Source organism: Panthera tigris, chromosome D1 (genome assembly GCF_018350195.1).
Source record: "Panthera tigris isolate Pti1 chromosome D1, P.tigris_Pti1_mat1.1, whole genome shotgun sequence".
Classification (NCBI taxonomy): Eukaryota; Metazoa; Chordata; class Mammalia; order Carnivora; family Felidae; genus Panthera; species Panthera tigris.
In genome coordinates this window covers 56,334,119-56,354,865 of record NC_056669.1, presented here as the reverse complement: position 1 = coordinate 56,354,865, position 20,747 = coordinate 56,334,119, and the positions used below count along the sequence as shown (strand labels likewise).

At 53.2% G+C, this 20,747-nt stretch overlaps 1 protein-coding gene across 9 annotated transcripts in view; it reads right to left on the bottom strand.

Annotated features, from left to right (window-relative positions):
* Positions 1–268: 268 nt before the first annotated feature.
* Positions 269–20,747, bottom strand: part of ARRB1 (arrestin beta 1) — a 75,493-nt gene continuing 55,014 nt past the window's right edge. For 8 of the 9 annotated variants that reach the window (XM_042959225.1, XM_042959230.1, XM_042959229.1 and 5 more), the window contains 10 exons: positions 19,504–19,563; positions 18,589–18,656; positions 16,213–16,348; positions 15,267–15,351; positions 14,755–14,827; positions 13,529–13,666; positions 12,261–12,344; positions 8,740–8,810; positions 7,948–7,999; positions 269–6,600 (listed from right to left, as the gene is read on the bottom strand). In XM_042959225.1, the coding sequence (XP_042815159.1) occupies positions 6,489–6,600; positions 7,948–7,999; positions 8,740–8,810; positions 12,261–12,344; positions 13,529–13,666; positions 14,755–14,827; positions 15,267–15,351; positions 16,213–16,348; positions 18,589–18,656; positions 19,504–19,563 (879 nt within the window). In that variant the 3' untranslated portion in view covers positions 269–6,488. The remainder of the gene's footprint in view (positions 6,601–7,947; positions 8,000–8,739; positions 8,811–12,260; positions 12,345–13,528; positions 13,667–14,754; positions 14,828–15,266; positions 15,352–16,212; positions 16,349–18,588; positions 18,657–19,503; positions 19,564–20,747) is intronic. The other variant, XM_042959228.1, reaches the window with a different exon arrangement.

The window sequence follows — 20,747 nt, the reverse complement described above, 5'->3', positions numbered from 1 at the left end:
AGCATACCAGGGGTCATGGGATCTAGTGATGCCTGAGAGGGAAAAGAAGTTTGGCAACTTCCCCAAGACCATAATACTGGTAAATGGCAGAGCGGGGAGAAAGCTCTTTGGCAGTTTCCAAAAAGGGTGCAGGAACCAGGTTGGAGTTCGGGCCACAGAAAACACCTGACCCAGTCACAGGTCCTGTCCACCATTCCAGGGCAGCAGGGAGAGAATTTACTGGTCTGTGTCTTACTAGGAGCTAATAAGACAGAAATGAAAGCACATCCAGGATCTGTCACAAAAGACCTTTAATGGTCTCTTATTTATGGTTCTTTTGTTCATTTGTCCTGTTAGAGTTGAATAAACTGTAATAACTTATCTGACGTTATAAGGAATGCCACAGGTACAACAGATAAACCTGGCAGGTGGCCCAGGAATGAGGGTGTAACAAAATAATCACTTAACAGAAGAGCCACAGACCTGGAGACCTGTCCCAGCTACCTGTCACTCCCTGCATCCAGGATCCACACAGTCACTGTGCCAGGCTCAATGCTGGCTCCCATTGGATAGGAAGAGACACGTCTCCCATAGTGTCTGTGGCTAGACCTTAACACCAAGCAGAGATGCCCCAGGAAGATGGTACATCTCATAATCATTCCCCCAAGCAGTCTGCTGATCTGCAGTGTAAGCCATGACCACACCCCAAGTTTGTGCAGATCCCCTCTCATATGACACTACCTATCATGCCCACCTATGACCCTTCCTTGCTGTAATCCCTGTGAGGAAGGCAGAGCCTGGCACTAGCCCCATCTTACACATGGGGAGACTGAGGTCAGTGGGGTTCCAAGGGCATGCTTAGACTGAACATAGAACGCTTTCTCCCATGCCACATGGTTGGCTATGCCCTGACCTTCACATTTTCCCCATAGAATTCCCTCAGCAGTGGGCCCAGACAGGATTCTGTGTCAAGGGCTGGTCCAGGTCTCACCAGTGTACCCACCCCTTAGCCCTGGTCGTGGGCCCAAGCAGAGAGGCAGGCTGGCAGAGAAAGAATATGGGAGACTGTGAGTGGGAGACCAGCATCTCTTCAGTCACCTTTCTGTTGCCCACACACTTGCTTGTCCACAGATGTGGGAGTGGAATCCTACTAGAATTGCTCAAGGGAAACTTGCTACTTTAAAAGTCTCTGGAGGGGCATGCTCTCACAGGAGGGACTTCTGTCATGAAGCCCTCCCTCAGCATTTGTTTTGTAAAAAATCTGGACATCCATCCATCTGGCTGTATGTAAAGAAGAACCTGAGTCTAGTTTCTCCTTCTCCCACCATGTGGCCTGGGGCAGGGAGTTGGGGTGCTGACATGAGTCATGGGGTGGGGGCTGGGCCTAAGTCCTTGTTCCGCAGTCCCTCACACTGCACGGGCTGATATCAAGGTAAGACTCACCCTCACTGAGCACCAGGCCCCTGCCCAAATTAAACTCAGGCCAGAGCTTCAGGGTGGGTGAGCAACAAAACCATCAAATGTGTACACACACACACGTGTGTGTGTGTGTGTGTGTGTGTGTGAGCAAATGCTTGGGCCTGGGTCTGCGACCCAAGTTCCAATACAAAGACACTTTGTATTGGAATGCTAGAGCCATTCCAACATGAAGAGCAAGAATAGAACCTATGCTTGCTGGTTGAAGATCAAACCTTAGAATGGTGGTTTGAAGAAGTTTTCCTTCACAAGTTTGAAGGTGAAACCTCAATAGGCAAGACAGATAAAAGCAGAGTTGTCCTGGTGGAAGTGGGGATGGGGGGAGAGCTGGAGATCTAGCCTTTGCCTCCACCCCCCATCTTCCCACCTTAGCAGCCCCTGACAAAGCTCTGTGAAACCCAGGGGTTCCACAGCACCTGGTTTGAAAACCACTGTGTCAGAGTGTCTATAGATCATGGGTCCTGGGGACCTGTGCTTTGATTTCTCATTCAGAGTGAGGAGTTGGGAGAGAGTCCTGCGGGCAGGGGGAGGGGGGATGCTCCCCCTTCAATGGGCCTTTGAAGCCACTGTGCAGGGACACTGCAGGGGAGTGGGAGAGGTGGGGATCCTGCCCCACAGGTAGGCCATTTCAGTCCTGGAGGGAGGACAGAAGCAATGGACCTTCCTGGACAAGAAAGGCAAAATGCCAAGCTCAGTGCAGGCATATGCATGAGGGTCAGGGGGGTCTGTTTTGGTCCCTGCTGACTTTAAAAACATCAGAACAGATATAGGCCTTTGCCCACGAGACCCAATAACAGTTCAAGATTGGGGCCAATGACTTCCTCTGGGATGGGTGGAGGATGTCTGGTCCCCAGTCACTGGCAGGAGAGAAGCTGCCTTTGTGGGATACTGGAGCCACTGGGTACAGGTCATCAGGGCTCAGCTCTCAGGGAAAGAGGCCCGGGTTTTCCCTGGGCCCAAATCCCTCCTGTCACCAAGCATTAGCAGCTGTGTCTGATGCTGGAGAGGACCTTCTACTTTGAAGGGCAACTTCTATTCCACCTCACCCTTGGGGTTCTTAGATGGAATAGTGGTTCAGCCCTCCTTGGGCCTGGGGGTTAGGGGCTCTCCCTAACCTGGGATCAGAGCCAAGGCTTGCTGGCCTCTGTGGGATCTGAAAGATAGGAGGTGTGGGTGGCACCAGGCCTGGGATGGTCCAGATGCCCCCCAGCTCAATCACTGATATCCATGGCTGATATCCTTTCTGTCAGGATCTCTGGGACCACTATCTGTGGGCGAGGCATTCCTGAATTGCGTCTGGATTTTTCTTTCAGCTGAGGCACCAAAGCCAAACTGACTGCACTCATTCTGGCTGACATCTGCCTAAGTGAGAAGGGGGCAAGAGATGAAGACTGCTGGGAGGAGGACTCTGCCCACAGTGACCTTCCCACGTGACTCTGGGTTGCTCCCCTGCAGTGGCAGTGCCACGGCCTGTGCAGCCATTTGCAACTTCCAGAGCTGACTTCCATCTCCTCTGGGCCTCCCAATTCCTTAAGTCAGGTGGGGAAGGGATTACGATCTTAGTTTACAGTTAGGGACACCGGGCCCAAGAGGTCAAGTGACTTGCTCAAGGCTACTCAGCTGGTTGGTGACAGTTGGGCAGGAGGCACTGTGGACTTCCAGGCCAGCATGCTTTTCATGGCACCATGTGGGAACCAGCTTATTAGCAATACACCCAGCTGAACCAGCCCCTGGTTGGCCCACGCTCACCTGTCTGCGCCTTGAGGCTGAGGCGGCCCATGGAGTCCAGCCAAATAACTCAGTCCTTATCTTCATGGGGACTGAACTCTTCTCACAGTTGTAGTGCTGAGGACGCCCCACTGGCCCTCTGCCTGTAGATTTTCACCTGGGGCCATGCTCTTTCCTCCTGCCCAGATTGCTATGTATATGCCATCCACAAGACCCACTGGAAGGTACCAGTGTGGAGCTGTGTGGTCAGCATAGAGCCCAAGTGTGTGTACAGAAAGAGCCAATACCGTGGGCTGGCGCCTGGGGCCCAGTGGGGCTCCTACACCCCCAATTTCACTCCAAGGTCTCACCTGATTCCAGACAGGCTAAACTCCAGATGGAGAGGGGCCCTGCATAGAAGGACTCGGTCATGGTTGGGGGCCGCAGGTGGAGTGGGGTCTGGAGTGGAAGCTTTGAAAGATGATCTAGGTCTTTCTCCCAGGAAGAGGCCAAAGGAAACACTCTGGCCTGAGCATGGCACCTGGGCTGGGCAGGTGGGGCTGAACTCCAATCTATGCGCCATTCACAAAGTTTTGCATTCTAACTAACATGGGTTGAATCTACCTGGAAGGGGCACTGCTTCTAATTCACAGCAAGGCACCATACGAACTAGCAGCAGCCAAGGAGCCCTGAAAGCACTTGGCTCTTATTACCTATTCCCACTATAACTTTCACCTGACCATGAGCTTTCTGAGGACAGGGGCTGGGACTGACCTATCTCTGTGTGTCGAGTGCCCAGCACTGAGCAGAAGTCATCAGCCAAGAGCGGTGAAGCCAAATTCAAATGAACTTGACCACTGCCCTTCTGCAGCCCTGGGCCCAAAGAGTAAAAGTCTAGATGGGGCTATGATACTTCCCACAGCTGGAGAAATTTCCATTAAAATACTGGGATAAAGCCCAAAGGGTGAGTGTGATATTGAGGTGAAGAAGCTCAAGTAACCAGGCTGACAAATCTTTCATGTGTGTAGGTGAGGGATAGAGGAAGAGGTTTGTAGGGGAGTGATCGATCACCTCAAATCCTAAAGGGTCTCGTACCAGCCTCAAAGGTTCCAGAGGAAGACACTGGAGAGCATATGCTTGGCCCATGCTGTTCCAGCCCTTCGTCAACTCTTCAGCTGTCCAGTGAGGTGCGGACTGCCAGCAATCTCTGGTAGAGGCTGGATGCCTGGGGCATCCACAGCTAGGACCCCAGGGATGGCCAGGAGAGTAGAGCTGCCCCAAGCTGACTTGGTCCTGACCTGGGGCAGGGAGTCCCTAGCCTCAGATCCTCATGAGATTCAGAAGTGGAAGGGCTGAGGTGCAGTGCCAGGCCTGTGAACTGGGTAATCTCGCCATGGATAATGGTTACGCAGCCCACCCCAGGAGGGGCTGGAGAGTTTGAGACCCAACTAGCATAATAAAAGTTTGTTGTCTCCTTTTTCAGGCAAGCATGGGACAGAGATAAAAGGGAGCAGGGATGGAGGAGAGATCCCCTTGCCCTGCTAAGCAATATATTTGCTTGGGTATAAGGTAAACCTCAGGGGGTCTGCCATCCACAGGGAGCTGTGAGGCACCAGAAGCCCTGTCATAAGCAAATCCGAGCTTGGCATTCTGTAATACTCAGGTACTAGGGCCAAGCAGCTCATGCTAGCTATGGCCACAGCTTGACATCAGATGACCCTCCAGAGGCCCAAGAAGGGCCCTTCTCAGGCCTGGGGAGGCGGTGGCTAGAAGCTCTCCAGGGCCCCACTACCAATGAATCACCTCTGGCGGCAGACAAACGAGAGTCAGTGGTCTGGCTCTGGTTCCACCTACCATACCAGAAGCTCTAAGGTTTACAGATTCTTAGAGGCCAGAGCCGGGAGGTCCCTTTGTGATTATCTGGTCAAACCCCAGGTGAAGAACTCAGGCCCAGAGAAGGAAAGGAACTTGCCCAAGGTCACACAGTAAGTGGGCCTTAAAGGTCAGACAAGAACGAATACCTTTTAACACTTTCTACCTCATCATCTGCCCACTCTATTGCTTAAAAATACCCCAGGTCTCAATCACACAAAACACCAGCCAATGGGTAGTGAGTATCCATGACACTGGGAATGGCGGAGGGTCATCAGCTCCCTAAGGAAACGAAGGGTTCTTTGCTACCTGGCAGTCCCCTTCCTTTCAGGTGACGGCATCTTGATGGACCATGCCACCTTCTGCGAAGAAGCCCCTTTGACTGTGGGCATAGTGGCCTCGAGCGCTCTCTCCCAGCCTGCAGGGCCAGCCCAGCTCAGCCCGGATGAACCGCAAGGGAAAGCCGGAGGATACCGGTGTCCCCAGCCCTATCTGGACCACCAGCCTTACTTCCTGAGGGATCACCGATTGCTCTTACGTCCGCAAAGGAGGGAACAGAGCAGATTCTCATCTTCTTACTCCGACCCCATCTCTCAGAGCCACCCTTCGGGAAACCTCCCCAAGAGCTTGGGCTCACTCTACCTCCGGTTGGTGCTTTCTGAAGACCCCTCCCTTATTTCTCTGTGCATGTGTACAGACAAGACACACACATAAGATACAAGGTGGCTAGGATGTTACATCCTGACAGTACTGAAATAGATGGGCTAGTTCACACAGCTTGCCTTAGACTGAGTAACTGCTGGTGAGAAAGCCAGTCTGGTGGCTTTTCTCTACTCCTGGGGTCTGCAAACCATCACCACAGACACAGAGGGTCACTGTCAGACACAGAGGCATGTAGGGTGGGGATGGAGGGGTGGATGCAGAGAGGTGTTTCATGGGTCTCAACTGCCTGAAGGCAGTAAGAATCTATCCACAGGTGTGCCCCTCCCAGCCAGAAGAGGGTGGCCCTCAGCATAGTCATCTTTTAGCTGCCAGAACTGTGTTAGCCACCTAGGACCGTGGGCACCCTCTCACACGTCTTGAGCCCTCAACCTCACCCCTCCAAGCCCTATGCCCCACACTCCCTGTTCTGCTCCCCATCCCAAGTCAAATTCCAAGGCCAGAGCCAGGATGGCCTTTCTGGGGGGTCAGCAGGAAAAGAGAGGGGCTGGAGGGGTGCCCCGCGACAGGGGTGAGAGGGGTGAAGGTGGCCCATGTGACCCTTGTTGGCATGGTGATGTGGGGCCAATCCTGAGGCCAGAGGTTCACCACCGTGACCTGGAAGAACACTGGGCCCCCTGGTAGAAACTAGAAGAACAAAGGGGAGGGGGGAACGAGAACAGGAAGAAGACGAATAAGCATCTTAGTGCAGGAGAGCAGACCCGGAGCTGCCCGGAGGGAGGGCTGGCCCCAGTCTATCTGTCGTTGAGCTGTGGAGAACCAGTGCCATCCTCCTCTTCCTCCTTGTCATCCTTCATGCCTTTCAGTCTCTGGCGGGCAAAATCCTCAAACACGATGTCATCATCGCTGGTGGAAAAGACAAGCAAAACGGGATGTGTTTGCATGGCAGGGAGGGTAGGCTTATCCAGAGGGTCAGATGGGACTCAGAGGCTGGCCCCTAGGGTTGACCTTGGGCAGAAAGGCCTGCCAGGCTGGCACATCCAGATGCCCTCCAGTGACAGTGGGACAGTGGGACTCCAGCTAGTCGTGGAAATACCAAAGGGAGGTGTGGGTTTGACTTTCCTGCCTAAGGGCTGGGAAGTGACCCAGTTCTTAAGGATTTGGGGGTGCGAGGCGGATATCAAATGGGGATGGAGGTGCAGTGTGGCCGGGCTGGGGCCAGAGGAAGAACTGATTCCCACTGTGAGATGCCAGGCCCAGTAGTTTCATAGCCTATGCTGAAACCCTCAGAACAGGCCCAAGAAACCCCACCACCCATCCAAAGAACTACCTTCAGGAAGCATTCCTGTATCTGCACAGGATGGTGTGGGCTTGGCTTAGTGGAAGAAAAAACCACAAGAGCCCTTTCTCCAGGGAGCTGTCAGCTCACACTCTATCCTGAGGGATCTTGGATAGGATGGGGTCTGGGGGCAGTAAATCTAAATAGTGGGGCAGAGGGAAGGGTGGGTGGGGAAAGGAGGTGCCTGAATGGGGTTTCTGGACTGAGGACCGCTTTTAAGAACAGTGAGTTCTGTTCTATCACATAACATGTACACTTAGGCCCACCCAAGTCCCCCGCCCCACAGAACTCAGCCAGCCTCATGAGGTGTCCTCATGGGGTGGCTTGAGACACCACATCCTAAATATCCCCTGGGGGACAAGGAAAGGGTGAATTTGGAGCTGGAGAGAGAAAGCTGCTTGGCTCTGGAGGTGGTTCATCCTGTCGGCCTAGGTCCTTCCCCTCGGGCCACTGTCAGGTGAGGCGATGGCCTTTGACCGCAGGGAAATCCGCATCGGTCCTCAGGAGGCAGAAGCAACAAGAGCCCCAGAACCTTCCCCACCCCGCAGCCTGATTCCACCGGCTGGGCGCTGGCAGGGCAGGAGAGCCCCAGCCCAGGGCCGCGAACCGAACCAGCCCTGTGAGAGCCGAGCAGGCGCTGTGGACGGACGAACGGATTGACGGACGGACGTGCAAGGACGAGGGAGGAAGACAGACCCCACCAAGGCAGGAGGAAGAGGAACAGGCACGGAGGGTCCTTCAAGTCACATGCAGGCAAGCGGGTTGCTGAAGAGGCGAGCAGAGGCGGCTCTCAGCAGACGGGGTTAGATCAGCTGTTCCTCAGAGGTTAATAAGCATATATGCAAATGATCCCATCGCCCCGCCCACCACCCACGGCCCGCCCCCCGGACGTCTGCAGGCAGGGTTTGGCTTACTTTGTGTCAAGTTCTATGAGATTGGTATCTACTGGCGCCTCGTTCTCTGGAACTAAACACAGGGTGGGCGGGCGCCCGTGGGTTAGTGGTGAGTGGGCACAGGGGCAGGTGGGTACAGCTCCCCACTCCAGGGCAAAGGGGAGGGCTACGGAAGAAGGGAAGTGGGGAAGAAGCGTTGCTCCTTGATCTCAAAAACACCCCCAAATCATCCTAAAGGCAGGAAGGAAGGTCCAGGAGGGTCCAAGGAGGCCCCTTGTAGTTCTAGAAGAACAGAAAAACCTCTGGACCCTACTCCTTTGGCATGTCTCCCACATGACTTAGATTCTTTTCTTAAGTACGGGGCTTTCACGAAGTGTTACGACAACCCTTTTTTTTTTTTTTCCTCACAATTTCACATCTCTGAACTTGGGGTATGTTTTACAACCAATGGCATTTGATACTTTAATTGTGAGAACATTTTTCTTTCTTTGTGGTACATACTATAGAGTTGTCTCTTTCAACTCAAACAGCCTTTGATTTAAGGAAATATGACCAATCTGGTCATTGACCCTTCCACTCCCAGCCTGCCTCTCCATGGACAAAGGAGTCAGACCTCTTTGTCTCTTGGGGGAGTCAGATGCAAATAGAGGAGTGTGGGCCTCACAACAGATCCTGGGGAGCTGAGGAAAAAGGTAACCCAGGCCTGAAGGCTAACCCAGAGTGAGATGGGATGATGGGGAAACACAGCACTGGTGGAGAATGGGGTCAGCAACCTGCAAATTCCCACTCCAGTGACCCACAGATCCTGCTCACCTTCACGATGTGGGGGTTCCTCTTTGGGCTTGGGGTGCATTAGGGTGAAGGGCAGTTCCACGGCCACATCACTGAAACAGAGACCCAGACCCAGTGAGCCTTGAGCCCAGTCTCAGGCTGTAAGACTCAATGCCCTATCAATGCCCTATTTTATGGTCAGAGGAGGTAGGTCTCAGCTAAGGCAGGAAATCTGCTCAGGCCCCAGTTCTGCCACTCTCTGAGCTTTACTCTCTCTAGGAGGTGAATTAGAAGCCCTTTTCTGCTGGCTCCAAAAAAAAAAAAAAAAAAAAAAAGGAAACCTCCCCTTTTCCTGAGAAGGATCCTTGGATTCTCATGAGCTGGGAGGAGGCACAGGGGTGGGGAAAGGACTGCCCAGAGCAGTGTGCACATTGGTCCCTGGGTGGTCCCAGAGGTGTCCTGGGACCATGCAGGCCTCAAATCACCACAGCCAGCCCAGCCTTCCCTAACACAACCCTTCCTGCCGACTCAGTCCCACCTCCAACATCTCCATGAGACTCTTATAAAAGTACTCCTGTGGTCCTAGCCCCCCACATCTGGATGATGCACTGCTGAGGTCAATTAATCGAATTCAAGTTGTATTGGCCCAGGCCCCAGGGCTATCTACACTGTGCATAGAGCCTTGAAGCCCTGTAGGGGCGGAGGATCTGGGTGGTGGGGAAGAACAGGGGGAGGTGCCACCAACACCCAGTGCTTCTGACCAGGACCTCCCTCGCCTTGGCCCTGATGAACAGAATAGTAACAAGAGCAGACATATGGTGCTGACTCTCTGCTAAGGACTATTCTAGAGTAGCTCCTTTAATCTCCACAACAACCCCATTAGTATAGCATATATACAGACTAGGAAACCGAGGCACAAGGAGGAAAAATAATACTGCACAAGGCCACACAGCTATTAATGGGAAGTGATAAGATTCTGACTCCATAATTGACATCCTTGCCCAATGAGTGATAACTGCTCAGAATTGAGGTGGTGATTCCTATCCATCTTCTGCTCTCCACTCCTACAGAAGGAGCCATGAAACCTTCTCCTCTCAGCTTGGGATGGTGTCACCTTGGAGGCCCTGCCAACAGTGAGCACCTTCAGGCACAGCCTCATCTCACTGACCTTGCTGCCCAGAGCCCAGCCTGTGGGAGGAAGGGAGAGTGGAACAGAGTGGGCAGGGACACCGGCTGTGCAACCAGAAAGGTCTGTTCCCAGCCCCAGCACTGTCTGGGAGGGACACTTTTACATCTTCAAGTCTCACTGAGCTCATCTGGAAAATGGGGAGAGCAATGCTTACCTTCTAGAACCACTAGAACTTCTAGGAGATGATACAGGTCAAAGGTTTGACTGAACTGTGACACTGGTACCTGCCAGAATCATTACTTCCCCTCAATGGGAACATGGGCGATTCACAGGCTATTACAATAGTCTGGCTTTTCGTTCTTTCTTTCTTTCTTTCTTTCTTTCTTTCTTTCTTTCTTTCTTTTTTCAATGCAAAGGGGATTGCTTTTCCAGATTCACTTGGAAGAGTGAACTATCAGAATGGAAGAATGAGTTTGCCAACCTTCATTAAAACCATACAGGATGTGGGTGGAAGAATCTAGACATTAACTCCAGCAGGCCTTGAGTGATCAAGGGCAGGGGATGTGTCTGATTCCTCCGTGGGATCTCAGCATGTAGCACAAAGCTGAGCACAAACCTGGGTTCAGAAAATCTTTGCTGAATTGTACTGAACTGAATTGAATTAATTTCACTTCTCCAAATAGATGATTTCTTGGGATGAACAATGCTGCCATCTTGTGACAGGAGGAGGCAAAACCACTGCATGTGGAGCATGTGCCGTTTGGGGAATGCTCATGGATCCAGCTGGCGACAAGGAGAGCAGATCTCCCCAGGACCTCTCCTTAGCAGTGCATGGCCAGCAGTTAATTCCCATTAGTGTACAAGTTTGGAAGCCACGAAACCCGCATTTCTCCAAAATGCCAGACTTTTACGGGGCTATTCCCCAGATCAACGAAGCTGACCTTGCTGTCTGCAGAGGTTCTTATCTCTTGGGTGGAATGAAGAACAGGGCAAGGTTTTTAAAGGAGAAACTGCATCTCCCTAGTCCCTTTGGGGAGGGTTCTAGTCCCAGCACATGACTGGCAATCGAAAGTGACTGCTAAGATTCCTTCCAACCCAGTGCCCTGCACTTCTGGATCTCTGGGCCCTCCAGGAAGGTGGGTCGATCAGGTTGAAGGGAGGGAGTTTACCTGGATGCAAGATCTCCCAACAGGCTGGGTGGGTCAGAGGAGGCGGGAGAAGTGGTCAGGAGAGAGTTCAGAGAGGAAGAAAACAGAAAGTACGTTCATTCATCACCTTGCTGCCCACAGGGGTAGGGAAGACCCTGAGAGGCACTCCCACCCACCACTGCATGGCTGTAACCTCATTCAGAGATACACAGAAACGGCATTAGCCTTGCCTGGGGGACTGAAATCCAGGCCCAGCTCAGCCAAATCTCCTCACAGGAGGCCTCACTAAGCCCGAGGATCCTCTTCTGCAAAGGAGACAAAAAAACTGACCCCTGTGCTGCCCGCCCTGGGGAGGCCTCTCTGATGGCAGAAGAAATCAATCTGGGATTCACCGAGGATTCCTCAAGGAAGAGCTTGAGGCAGACTGTGGATCCTGCAAGAGCCACAGGGCACAGGACTTGGGATTTGCAGTTCTGAGATGTCCTGTAATATGTGGGCACATTCTAGTAATAAAGGGGATTCAATGTCTAATGCTATTAGCATTCAAATCTTTTCATAGACATTTATGAACAAGAAAAAAAAAACCCTATGACAAATTATAAATCCTAATTCTAGGTTTCTAACAACATGCAGGCCCATTCAGTGGGGAGAAGTTGTGTCTGAGCCTCCACTAGACTGTGCTCTGGGGCAGGGAATGTGTCTGGTCTACTGCAGTGACCCCAGCACCCAGCCTACAACCTAAGATTAGGGGAGGAGATTTCAGGAAATGTGTGGAGAACGGTTTGGGCCTCTGTTTCCCCATCTGTCAAATGGGAGTCAGAACATCCCTAATCCAGCTCTGGGATTCTGAGCCCCTTTAGCCATGTCCTCAGCAGATCAGCATGTGCATGAGCAGGGGTGGGTGCTGTGCCCCAACATGTGATGAGGGGACAGAACTCTCTGGAGATCCCACAGCACAGACTCTGAGGAATCTTCCCCCACACAACAACCCCATGTGCCCAGACAGGGATAGAGAAGAGGAGGAGGGGGAGGAGGAAGAGAGAAACATGGAGAGGGCAGGCAAGGGATTGAAAGTCTCTGAAGTAGGAGAGGGAAAGGGGGCAGAAGAGGAGAAAAAGGAACATGAAGGGGGAAGAGAAAAAACAGGAAGTCCTCCAGCTCGGTTTACCCTCTTGGTGGCTGCAGCTAAAAGGTCCGACAAACAGGCAGAATGGGGCAGTGGGCTGTGGGTGGTCAGGGATGCCCCCTTCTGCGCTTAGAGTCTTGGGCTGGGCTAGAACACTTACCCGCCCCGAGATACCACCAGCTTCACTTTCACCTTGTAGGAAACAATGATGCCCAGGACCTCCCGGTTGGCGCCTTCCCTCAACCTGCAAGGTGACATAGGGAAGCAGGTTCATGGAGGATGGCTGGGTAGATGAGACAAGGTAGGGTAGGGTGCAGTGGGGGCAGCAGCCATCCATCCCTCTCCTGGGCCACTCAGCCACCATGTGCAAACAGAGCTCTGTATGTGAGAAAGGTAAGCTTTGCCCTGAGCGGATAGGAACCTAGAGCCCTGGGTCCCACATCTGGTTGTGAAATTCACTCCCTGTGCACACCTGGCAAGCCCCTTTCCTCCCTGGGCCTGACTCCCAGCAGCGCGGTAGGTTCTTTCTACCCTTAGATAGACGGAGTCTGCTTCTCTCACTGTTCAGCAACCCGTGGGACACAAAGGGCTCGCCAGGCAGGGGATTCAGAGAGAAAGAGGGAGGTTGGCAAGGCAGTGGGGCGGAGGTAGCGGGGAAGACCCTGAAGGAGGTGGCCCCTCAAGTCTGGAAGTCTTGAAGTCAGTTAGGATTTGAGCCAGGGTGGAAGAAGGGGAAGAGGGCAAAAGCTTGGAGTAGTGAGTGGCTAGCACGTGCATGTGAGCAACTGTGTGGCTGGAGCACAGGGTCTGTACTGGGAGTCACGGGCAGGGCTGCTGCAGAGGCTGGCCAAAGCCCCACTGAAGGGCCAGACCTCAGCAGATAGGGCAAGCTGAGTTCTCCACACCCCAGGTCTCCACTAAAGCAGGTAGCCTCAGAGTCAGTGATGACCATGAGGCAAGAGTGATCATATGGCCCTGGGATCCCTGCCTTTGAGGGCCATACTTCCATCTGGTCTTGCCCAGCTCACTGTCCACATTTTCCCAGACTCCCCACCCCTCTTCTGATTCATCCTCTCCTGCTGGATGAATCCAGCCTTACTCTGCCTCAGGGACACACCCCATATGACTGTAGACCCTAGGTCAGGAGCTGCTGCCTCCTGCAGGAAGTCTCTCCAGGTTGCCCTCCCCTAGGCAAGCCAGCAGATCCCAGCACTGACTAAGAGAGCTGGGTCTAGGGGCCCAGCTTGCTCTCTGGTCACCCCTGGATAGGGATGGGAGTAAGGGGACAGCTTCCTTATAGTTCAAGCTCCTGAGGATGGGCCAGGGACAATGCCTGGGGAGAAGGTAACCACACCATGTACTGGCACTGGTGGGAATAGGTGGGTGTGGACCCACTGGGGGCAGGGAGTAGGGAGGGTGGGTCCTCACAGGGTGCTGGAGGCCAGGTTCGTGTCTTCATGCTTGAGCTTCCCGTCCAAGGCGAGGCCCCGCTTCTCTCGGTTGTTGGCCAGGAAGGGGGTCAGTGTGTAGACCTTGCAGAATGTCGAACTGGGTGCCACTGTGTCACTGGGAAGAAGGGAGGCGGGTGTGGAAATACCGCCCCCCCACCAAGAGCCAATCCCCAGCCATCACCCCCAGCCCAGCCAGAACAGCTCCAAGATCACATAGTAACATTAAAACACGTTTTTAATTTTCAAAAGTACTGATTGCTATTACATGTAAACACACACACACACACACACACACGCACATACACACACACACAAGCATGAAAAATTACATGAAATGCACTTGCCTCCCAAAAGGAGGCAGGGCTAGGAAAAAAAAAAAAAAAAACTAAACTAAACTAAACAGATGTGTCTTCTACTGGGAGCATCTACTTCCTTTAGGTAAGAAAAGATGTTTCACTTGAGATCTCTCCTCTTGGCTTAGCTGCTAACAGGTTTGGGACAAGATTCCATGCTGTCCTCAAACCTAAATTTTTTTAAATTAAATATAATTTATTGTCAAATTGGTTTCCATACAACACCCAGTGCTCATTCCAACAGGTGTCTTCCTCAATGCCCATCACCTACTTTCCCCTCTCCCCCACCCCCCATCAACCCTCAGTTTGTTCTCAGTATTTAAGAGTCTCTTATGGTTTGCCTCCCTCCTTCTCTGTATCTTCTTTTCCCCTTCCCCTCCCCCATGGTCTTCTGTTAAGTTAAACCTAAATTTTTTAAATATAATTATTCTCTACCCTCCCACATACAACCCCTTTTACCCAATGAGCTGGATTATTCCTTTATCAGATAAGAAATGCTATGTACCTAGTGCCTTCCCCTCTTTGCTGTGGCTGCCAGGAAGCTCAGAGCAAAGTATCGCCTTCAATCTAGGTTTCTGGTACAGTGTAGTCATGACCCTAGTCCCCTTAGATTCATTAGCTTTAATTTGGTCATTCTAGTTTAAGTAGGTCTTTCCCTTGACTGTCACATGCATTTTCCTGTAGCTAAATCAAGTGGATGTTTTCTAAAAGGCTGCTGTGAGTGGCAAGAAAATCTGAGGTCCAGCCCTCTACCAGGTGGAAAAGAGCCATCTGCACCTGTAACTGGAGCCAGAACTTCTCATTTCCCACCCAGTCCCACACATCCAAGGCTGGGCTTGTGCTCACTTACTCAGCCTCTTCCATGGCCACAGGGCACTTGTACTGGGCTGTGTTGAAAAGGCAGATGTCCGCATACTGGCGCACTGGGGAGGAAGAGGGAAACAAGCTGGTGTGAGCCAGGGGTGCAGCTCCCAGGCAAGCCAGGCTCCCTTGAGTTGAGGATGTTCAGCCCCAGGAATGGCCAGAATGCACTGGGGGATTCTGCAAGAGACCACCCCCGTCTTCTACCTAAGAGGTAGCCCAAACTCACCCATTTCCTTCCATTACCAAACATCTCCCTCAAGGACAGCTTTGCCCAGAACCTAGGGAACCTAAGAGTAGGTGGCTTAAACAGTAAACTCATTACCTGGCCAACGAGCAGCCTGTGTTACTAGCCTCAAAAGCCTTACCCTTTGGCTTAGAGCAGGCCCTGGGCTTCTCTGCAGGCCAGAAGTTCACAAGGGGAGAAGCTTCAGCTACCCCCAACCCTTGGGTGGATTCCCTCTTGCCTGCCCCCCTGGGCTGGCCCTGTGCCCAGAGTACCCGAGATCTTGATCTTCTTCACTGTCTTGTTGGTGTTGTTGGTGACGTGAACATTAACGCTGATGGGTTCTCCATGGTAATAAATCTGGGAGGGGTAAGAAGGGAGAAGGGTTGGACCAGAGAGTATTAAAGCTCTAGATAGGGAGAGAGAGAAGAGGCCCACACACACTTCCTGGGGATCCCCAGACTTTGTCCACTCTGACATTGGCCTCAAGTTCATCAGCCACTTCCCACTGATGCTAAGTCACTGGGCATGTTCAGTTCCTTTGTGGGATTTTTGAAAGATGATTGAATTAGAAGGTGATAGTCCTGGCTACAGTCCTGACGTGGTCACCAGAAATAATGAGAGCAATAAAACAATGGTAATGAAGGATGAGCGCAGCGTGACCTTGGACCGGTCTAAGCCTCGGCTTCCCCCTCTATTCAATGGAGGGGTTGGACTAAGTGATGTATCAAGTCCCTGCTCACAATGGGTGCCAGGAATTTTAGACACAGGAGGGTCTAAAAGAAGCAGGAGAAAGGTGGGGAAGAGCTGACCTGCTCACTGAGGGAACCGGCTCTAAGAGCTCACTGAAGGACCTCATCTCAAATCATGCCCCCAGCACCTACCTTTGGCTGTCCCAGAGATGAAAGGGCAGTGTCCACACCTCAAAAGGGGGAAGGGGTGAGGGGAGATGGCCAGAACCCAGGTCCCTTTGGGAGGTACCCTGACTTCTAAAGTCAATCGCACCCTTCAGGCTCATGCCCCACTCTGCCGCTCCTTTGGACCCCCAGAGGCTTCCCCAAATCCCCCAAGGGAGGTCTCAGATTCCCTTAACCCTGTGGCCTTAGGACTGGGGGCAGAAGCTCCTACCCAAGGAGCCCAAGAGGCCATGAAAGACCTGGGATCTGAGGTCCCAGCCCCAGTAGAGCAGCCCCCACCCCCTGCCAAGTCTAAACCTCCTACCTCCTTATCCAGGGAGGCCTCTAGATGCAGGGGCTTGTCCGACATGAGGAACTGCCTGGTGGTCTCAGCTGTGGGCTGGGGGCCAGGCCTCTCCGGGGCATACTGAACCTTCCTGATAACCAGGCGCACGGAATTCCTAATGGAGATGGGCAGAGCGAAAGATAGCCAGAGTCACCTGCCTCCATCCACTTCCCTTGGGATCCTCCCTTTCCTGCTCAAGAGACTGCCATGGCTCCCCATGGCCTTAGAATCCATCCAAACCACAGAGGTTAACACAGGCCACCTGTGTTCAGAGTCGCCACCTGGCCCCACTCCATCCTCCCCCAGTGTCCGCAGCCACCCCCACTTCCTCACTATCATCCTTGATGGTCTATCTAGTCTTTTCTCTGCATCTTCACTTGCACTGAGCCCCTGCCTGCAACACCCTCTTCCCACTTCTGCTCTCATTTGCTTCCTTCTTCAAGGTCCAGCTCAATACCTCTTCTTCCAAGAAGCCTTCCTGGATCAGCTCACTTGATCTCCTGGTCTGAACTCCCACACCATCAAAGTGAACTACCCCATGGAAGCCCTTCATGTGGGTCTGTCTTGGTAGCCAGCAGGATGGCAAGAAAGGGACTATGTTTTCACTTCCTGCATCCCTTATGTCACCTAATAGCATAAGCTCCTTAAGGACAACATTTTGTATCTAAATTGTTCACTGCTGTGCTCTCACCACCTACGACAGTGCCTGCCATCTAACAAACGCCCGCCAAATACCTATTAAATCAAAATACACAGAGGGGCCCCATGAAGAAATGGGGGCTCAGAGAGGTGATGGGCTTTAGTGGGGGGGGTATGGATTCAGTCAGGGGGATGCTGGCCAGTGAAGAGGACAGAGACTCAGTGGGAAGATGGAGGCCCAGAGAAGAGATGGTGCTCAGTGAAGGTGACAGGCACTCAGGGAGGAAATGAGGGAGGGCTCAAGAGCTGGGAAGGGATGGGACCCGGTGAGGCAGCGTCTGTGGCGTGCTGGGTATGCCAGCAGCACCCCTGTTTCTCACCTCCACTCCCTGGAACTGGATAGCCAGGGTTGAGGTCTTAGCTCTCCCTTTATTAGGTGTATGACCTTGAGAAAATTAACCTCTGGGTCTCAGCTTCCTTATCTGGAAAATGGTAATAATAGCCACACCCACCTCACAGGGTTGCTGTGAGGATTAAATTAGTTCATACACGTTCATCACTCTGAATAGTGTCTGGCCCTTAATTGGCCCTTGATAAATGACAGTTGCTATATCATTAGTAATAGCAGTTAGTAGTAGTATGGACATAAAATGTCCCATTGGTGGTGGGGTGAGGGTGGTGGCCTTCAGTGTTGTTCCTCTTCCTTGGTCTGGTGAGGCCCCTTCAAAAACCCACAACCTCCTTTCTTTCCCCTGGTCTCGGGTCTTAAGAAGAAAAGGAAGACAGAAGCCAGGGAGAAGGGTCCCATCTCCCCAAACTCAGGAGTTTCCCAGGCTGAAGATAGAGATGCCTGCAATACACCCTTCGGCCACCAGATGGCAAACTCAGCCCATGCCCTAGGAAGCTGCAGCCCCTCCCTCAGCCAGCCTCCGGGAGGAATTGTGCCTGGGGAGGCAGAGCACATCAGAGTTGGGGTCTGAGACCAGCCTCACCAGGAGGCTGGGCAGGGCCTGCCTGGAGGAGGAGCAGGCATGACAGCAGGGCTGGGCAGTCCAGCTCAGAAGTCAGGGCCAGCTGTTTCCGCCTGCCAGCCTAGACTGTCTGCCCAGGGCTGTGCCTGGCTGGGAGAGCACTACCTTCTCTGACACGTGGGCTGACCACCCCCCTCACTTTCCCCGGGGGGGGGGGGGCTTCACTTACTCCACTTCCCTCCCTTGCTTAGAAGCCTCCACTGACCCCACATCCCCCTGTCCCCCCACCCACCCCAACCACCACCTGCTGATGGCCTCCCAGGAGGAGAACTGGGAAGTGGGGGCGGGGGGGGGGGGGGTTCCAGGGTGACTGGGAAAAATCTCGTCCACTGTTAAAAACAATCTGAATCTTGTGTTTCTTTCCAAAACAAAATAAAAAGCCATGCAGTCTGGCGGGGCAAGACTAGAGGCAGGGAGGAAGATGGAGGAGGCAGGTACAGTGGTGTAAAGGAAAAAATGATGAGGCCTGAGCCAGGGCTACTGAGCCACCTCCCCCAGGAAACCCTCCATGACTTGCCGGCCTTCCAGAGTGCCCTTCTCAGAGTTCCTGAGGCTGGAATGTGTGGCCCCTCCTCTCACACTTCCAGGTATTGTTACTTATCTCTTCTTCAGACTTTGCTGCTCCTGTCTCCCTCCCTCTGCCAGCAGGCAGCCCACACCCGGGAGGAAGCTGTGCCCTTCTCACCGCTTGTGGATCTTCTCCTCCAGGTTCTCAGCACAGAAGGCTTTGACTTCATAGTCCACACCACAGGCCTGAGGGGAAGGGGCTGCTGACCACAGGGCCTTGGAGCGGGCAGGGTCCCGACAGCACAGCCATCCCACCCTCTCATTTTACAAACAAGGACGCTGGATGGGAACACCAGACTCCCACAGCCCGGCCACCCCTCAGCCTGACTCAGGGGCCCTGTGCTCAGCCCCAGTGCAGTGCCGCCTCCATCTGCGGCGGCCTCCCCCATCTGACCTTCCCGCAGAGCTCTCCCAGCTCCCCCGACACTGGACATCCCAAACTGCCCTCACTGGGCTCCACTCTCCGACACCTGCCTGGTCTGGGCGGCTGTCCTCACCAAGGCAGCCACCCGGCAATAACAGCGGGTGCCTCAGCCCCCCTGTTTGGGGGAGCACGTACTGTGTGCAGACCCTACAGTGCTTCAGTGTCTCACTCCACCCTCCCAACCCCATGAGGAGGTGCATCCTATTGTCTCCATTTTGCAGATGAAGAAACTGGGGCTCAGAGATCTGGGGCCTGTGACACTGGAGGTGTCCCTTCTCTCTGAGCCCCAGTTCCCCCACTTGTGAAGCCACCACGAAGGCACCTCCCCCATGTGAGGTTGTGAGGCCGGGTGGTAGTGCGGAGAATATTTTGGTTCTGCTACAGCCAACAAGCCCGGGACAGACTGCACGTAACTGAACGTGGGGGTGAGGATGACACAGTATCAGCCACCCTGTATGAAGGGGCTGCTTATCTGAGGTGGTATTGAAGTGGCCTAGACACGAGGAGGCTTCCACACAGAGGGTTCCAGCACCTAGCAGAGAGAAAGCCAGGGCCCTGGGGATACAAACGTCCTACACCCAGAGAAATGCTCCGAGAGAGGTGACCCACCTTCCCTGTGTCTTCAGGCCCCGGCTGCAATGTCACAGAGCATGGGAGGTTCGGAGGGATCTGTTAAGGGAACAGACGAGAATAGGTCTCCTGTCACATTCACCACTGACCTCCCCATGTCACCCACCCATCACCCCCATGCACATTCAGCAGATCGGGGGGCCCTAGCAACAGGCCATGTCTCTTCCATCAGACTCGGGGCTCCAGAGGACAGACCATGTCTCCCCCATCAGACCATGACAAGGATGCCCCACATGGGGCCAGAGGCCCCTCCAGTAAAGCCAAGGATTTCAGGGTCTTTCTTCACCTAAAGGGTTTCACCTAGACTGTAATAGGTAGAATAATACCCACCCCCCTCCAAAGATGTCCACATCCTAATCCCTAAAACCTGTGACTGTGCTACCTTACACGGCAAAAGGGACTTTACAAATATGGTTATGTTAAGGATCTTGAGATGGGGAGAGCATCGGGGATTATCCAGGTGTGTCCGATATGGTCACAAGGGACCTTGGCAGGGGAAGCAGGAAGCAAGAGAGCCAGTGTCAGAGTGTCGGGCTGTGAGAAAGACTGGCCGGCTCCTGGTGGCTTTGAAGACGGGGGGGGCGGGCTTTGAGCCCAGGAACGTGAGTGGTCTGCAGAAGCTGGAAAAGGCAAGGCCTAGAGAGCCCCCAAAAGAACGCAGCCCTGCTGACACCTTGATGTCAGCCCAGTGAGACCCATTTTTGATCTCTAACCTCCCAAACTGTAAGACGATAACTTGTGTTTTAATTCCGTGTTTAATTCCCACCAGGTTGGAGGTGGTTTGTCACATGGCTACGGGAAACCAATACATCTACCATGGAGAGGATGACTGTTTCCTCTCTCCTGCTCTAACCTCCCAGCAAGCCAGGGGATTTCACTGAATCACAGAATCGGAGTCTGAGAAACAGGAGATTTGAAAATCCAGCATCTGGGAGTCTTCCCATTCAGCAAAGTGGCAGAGCAGGGAAATCACTATGTGCCACCCCTGGTTTGTGAGCCGGGCTGAAGCCGGGCCATGTGGGCAGCTGGTCTGAGGGAGGAGACAGTCTTTGTAATAACTCAGGGGCGAGAAAGGGCTCCTTCTTTCTCTACAGTCTCTCCCCACCCCACTCTCTCCCGCCAATGACCTGGACACAGGAGGGTCCAAGGAGTAGCCCAGAGGTAAGGTGCCGCCCCTGGTGGTGGCCAGAGAAGAGACACTTACCAGGTAGTGTAAGTGACAG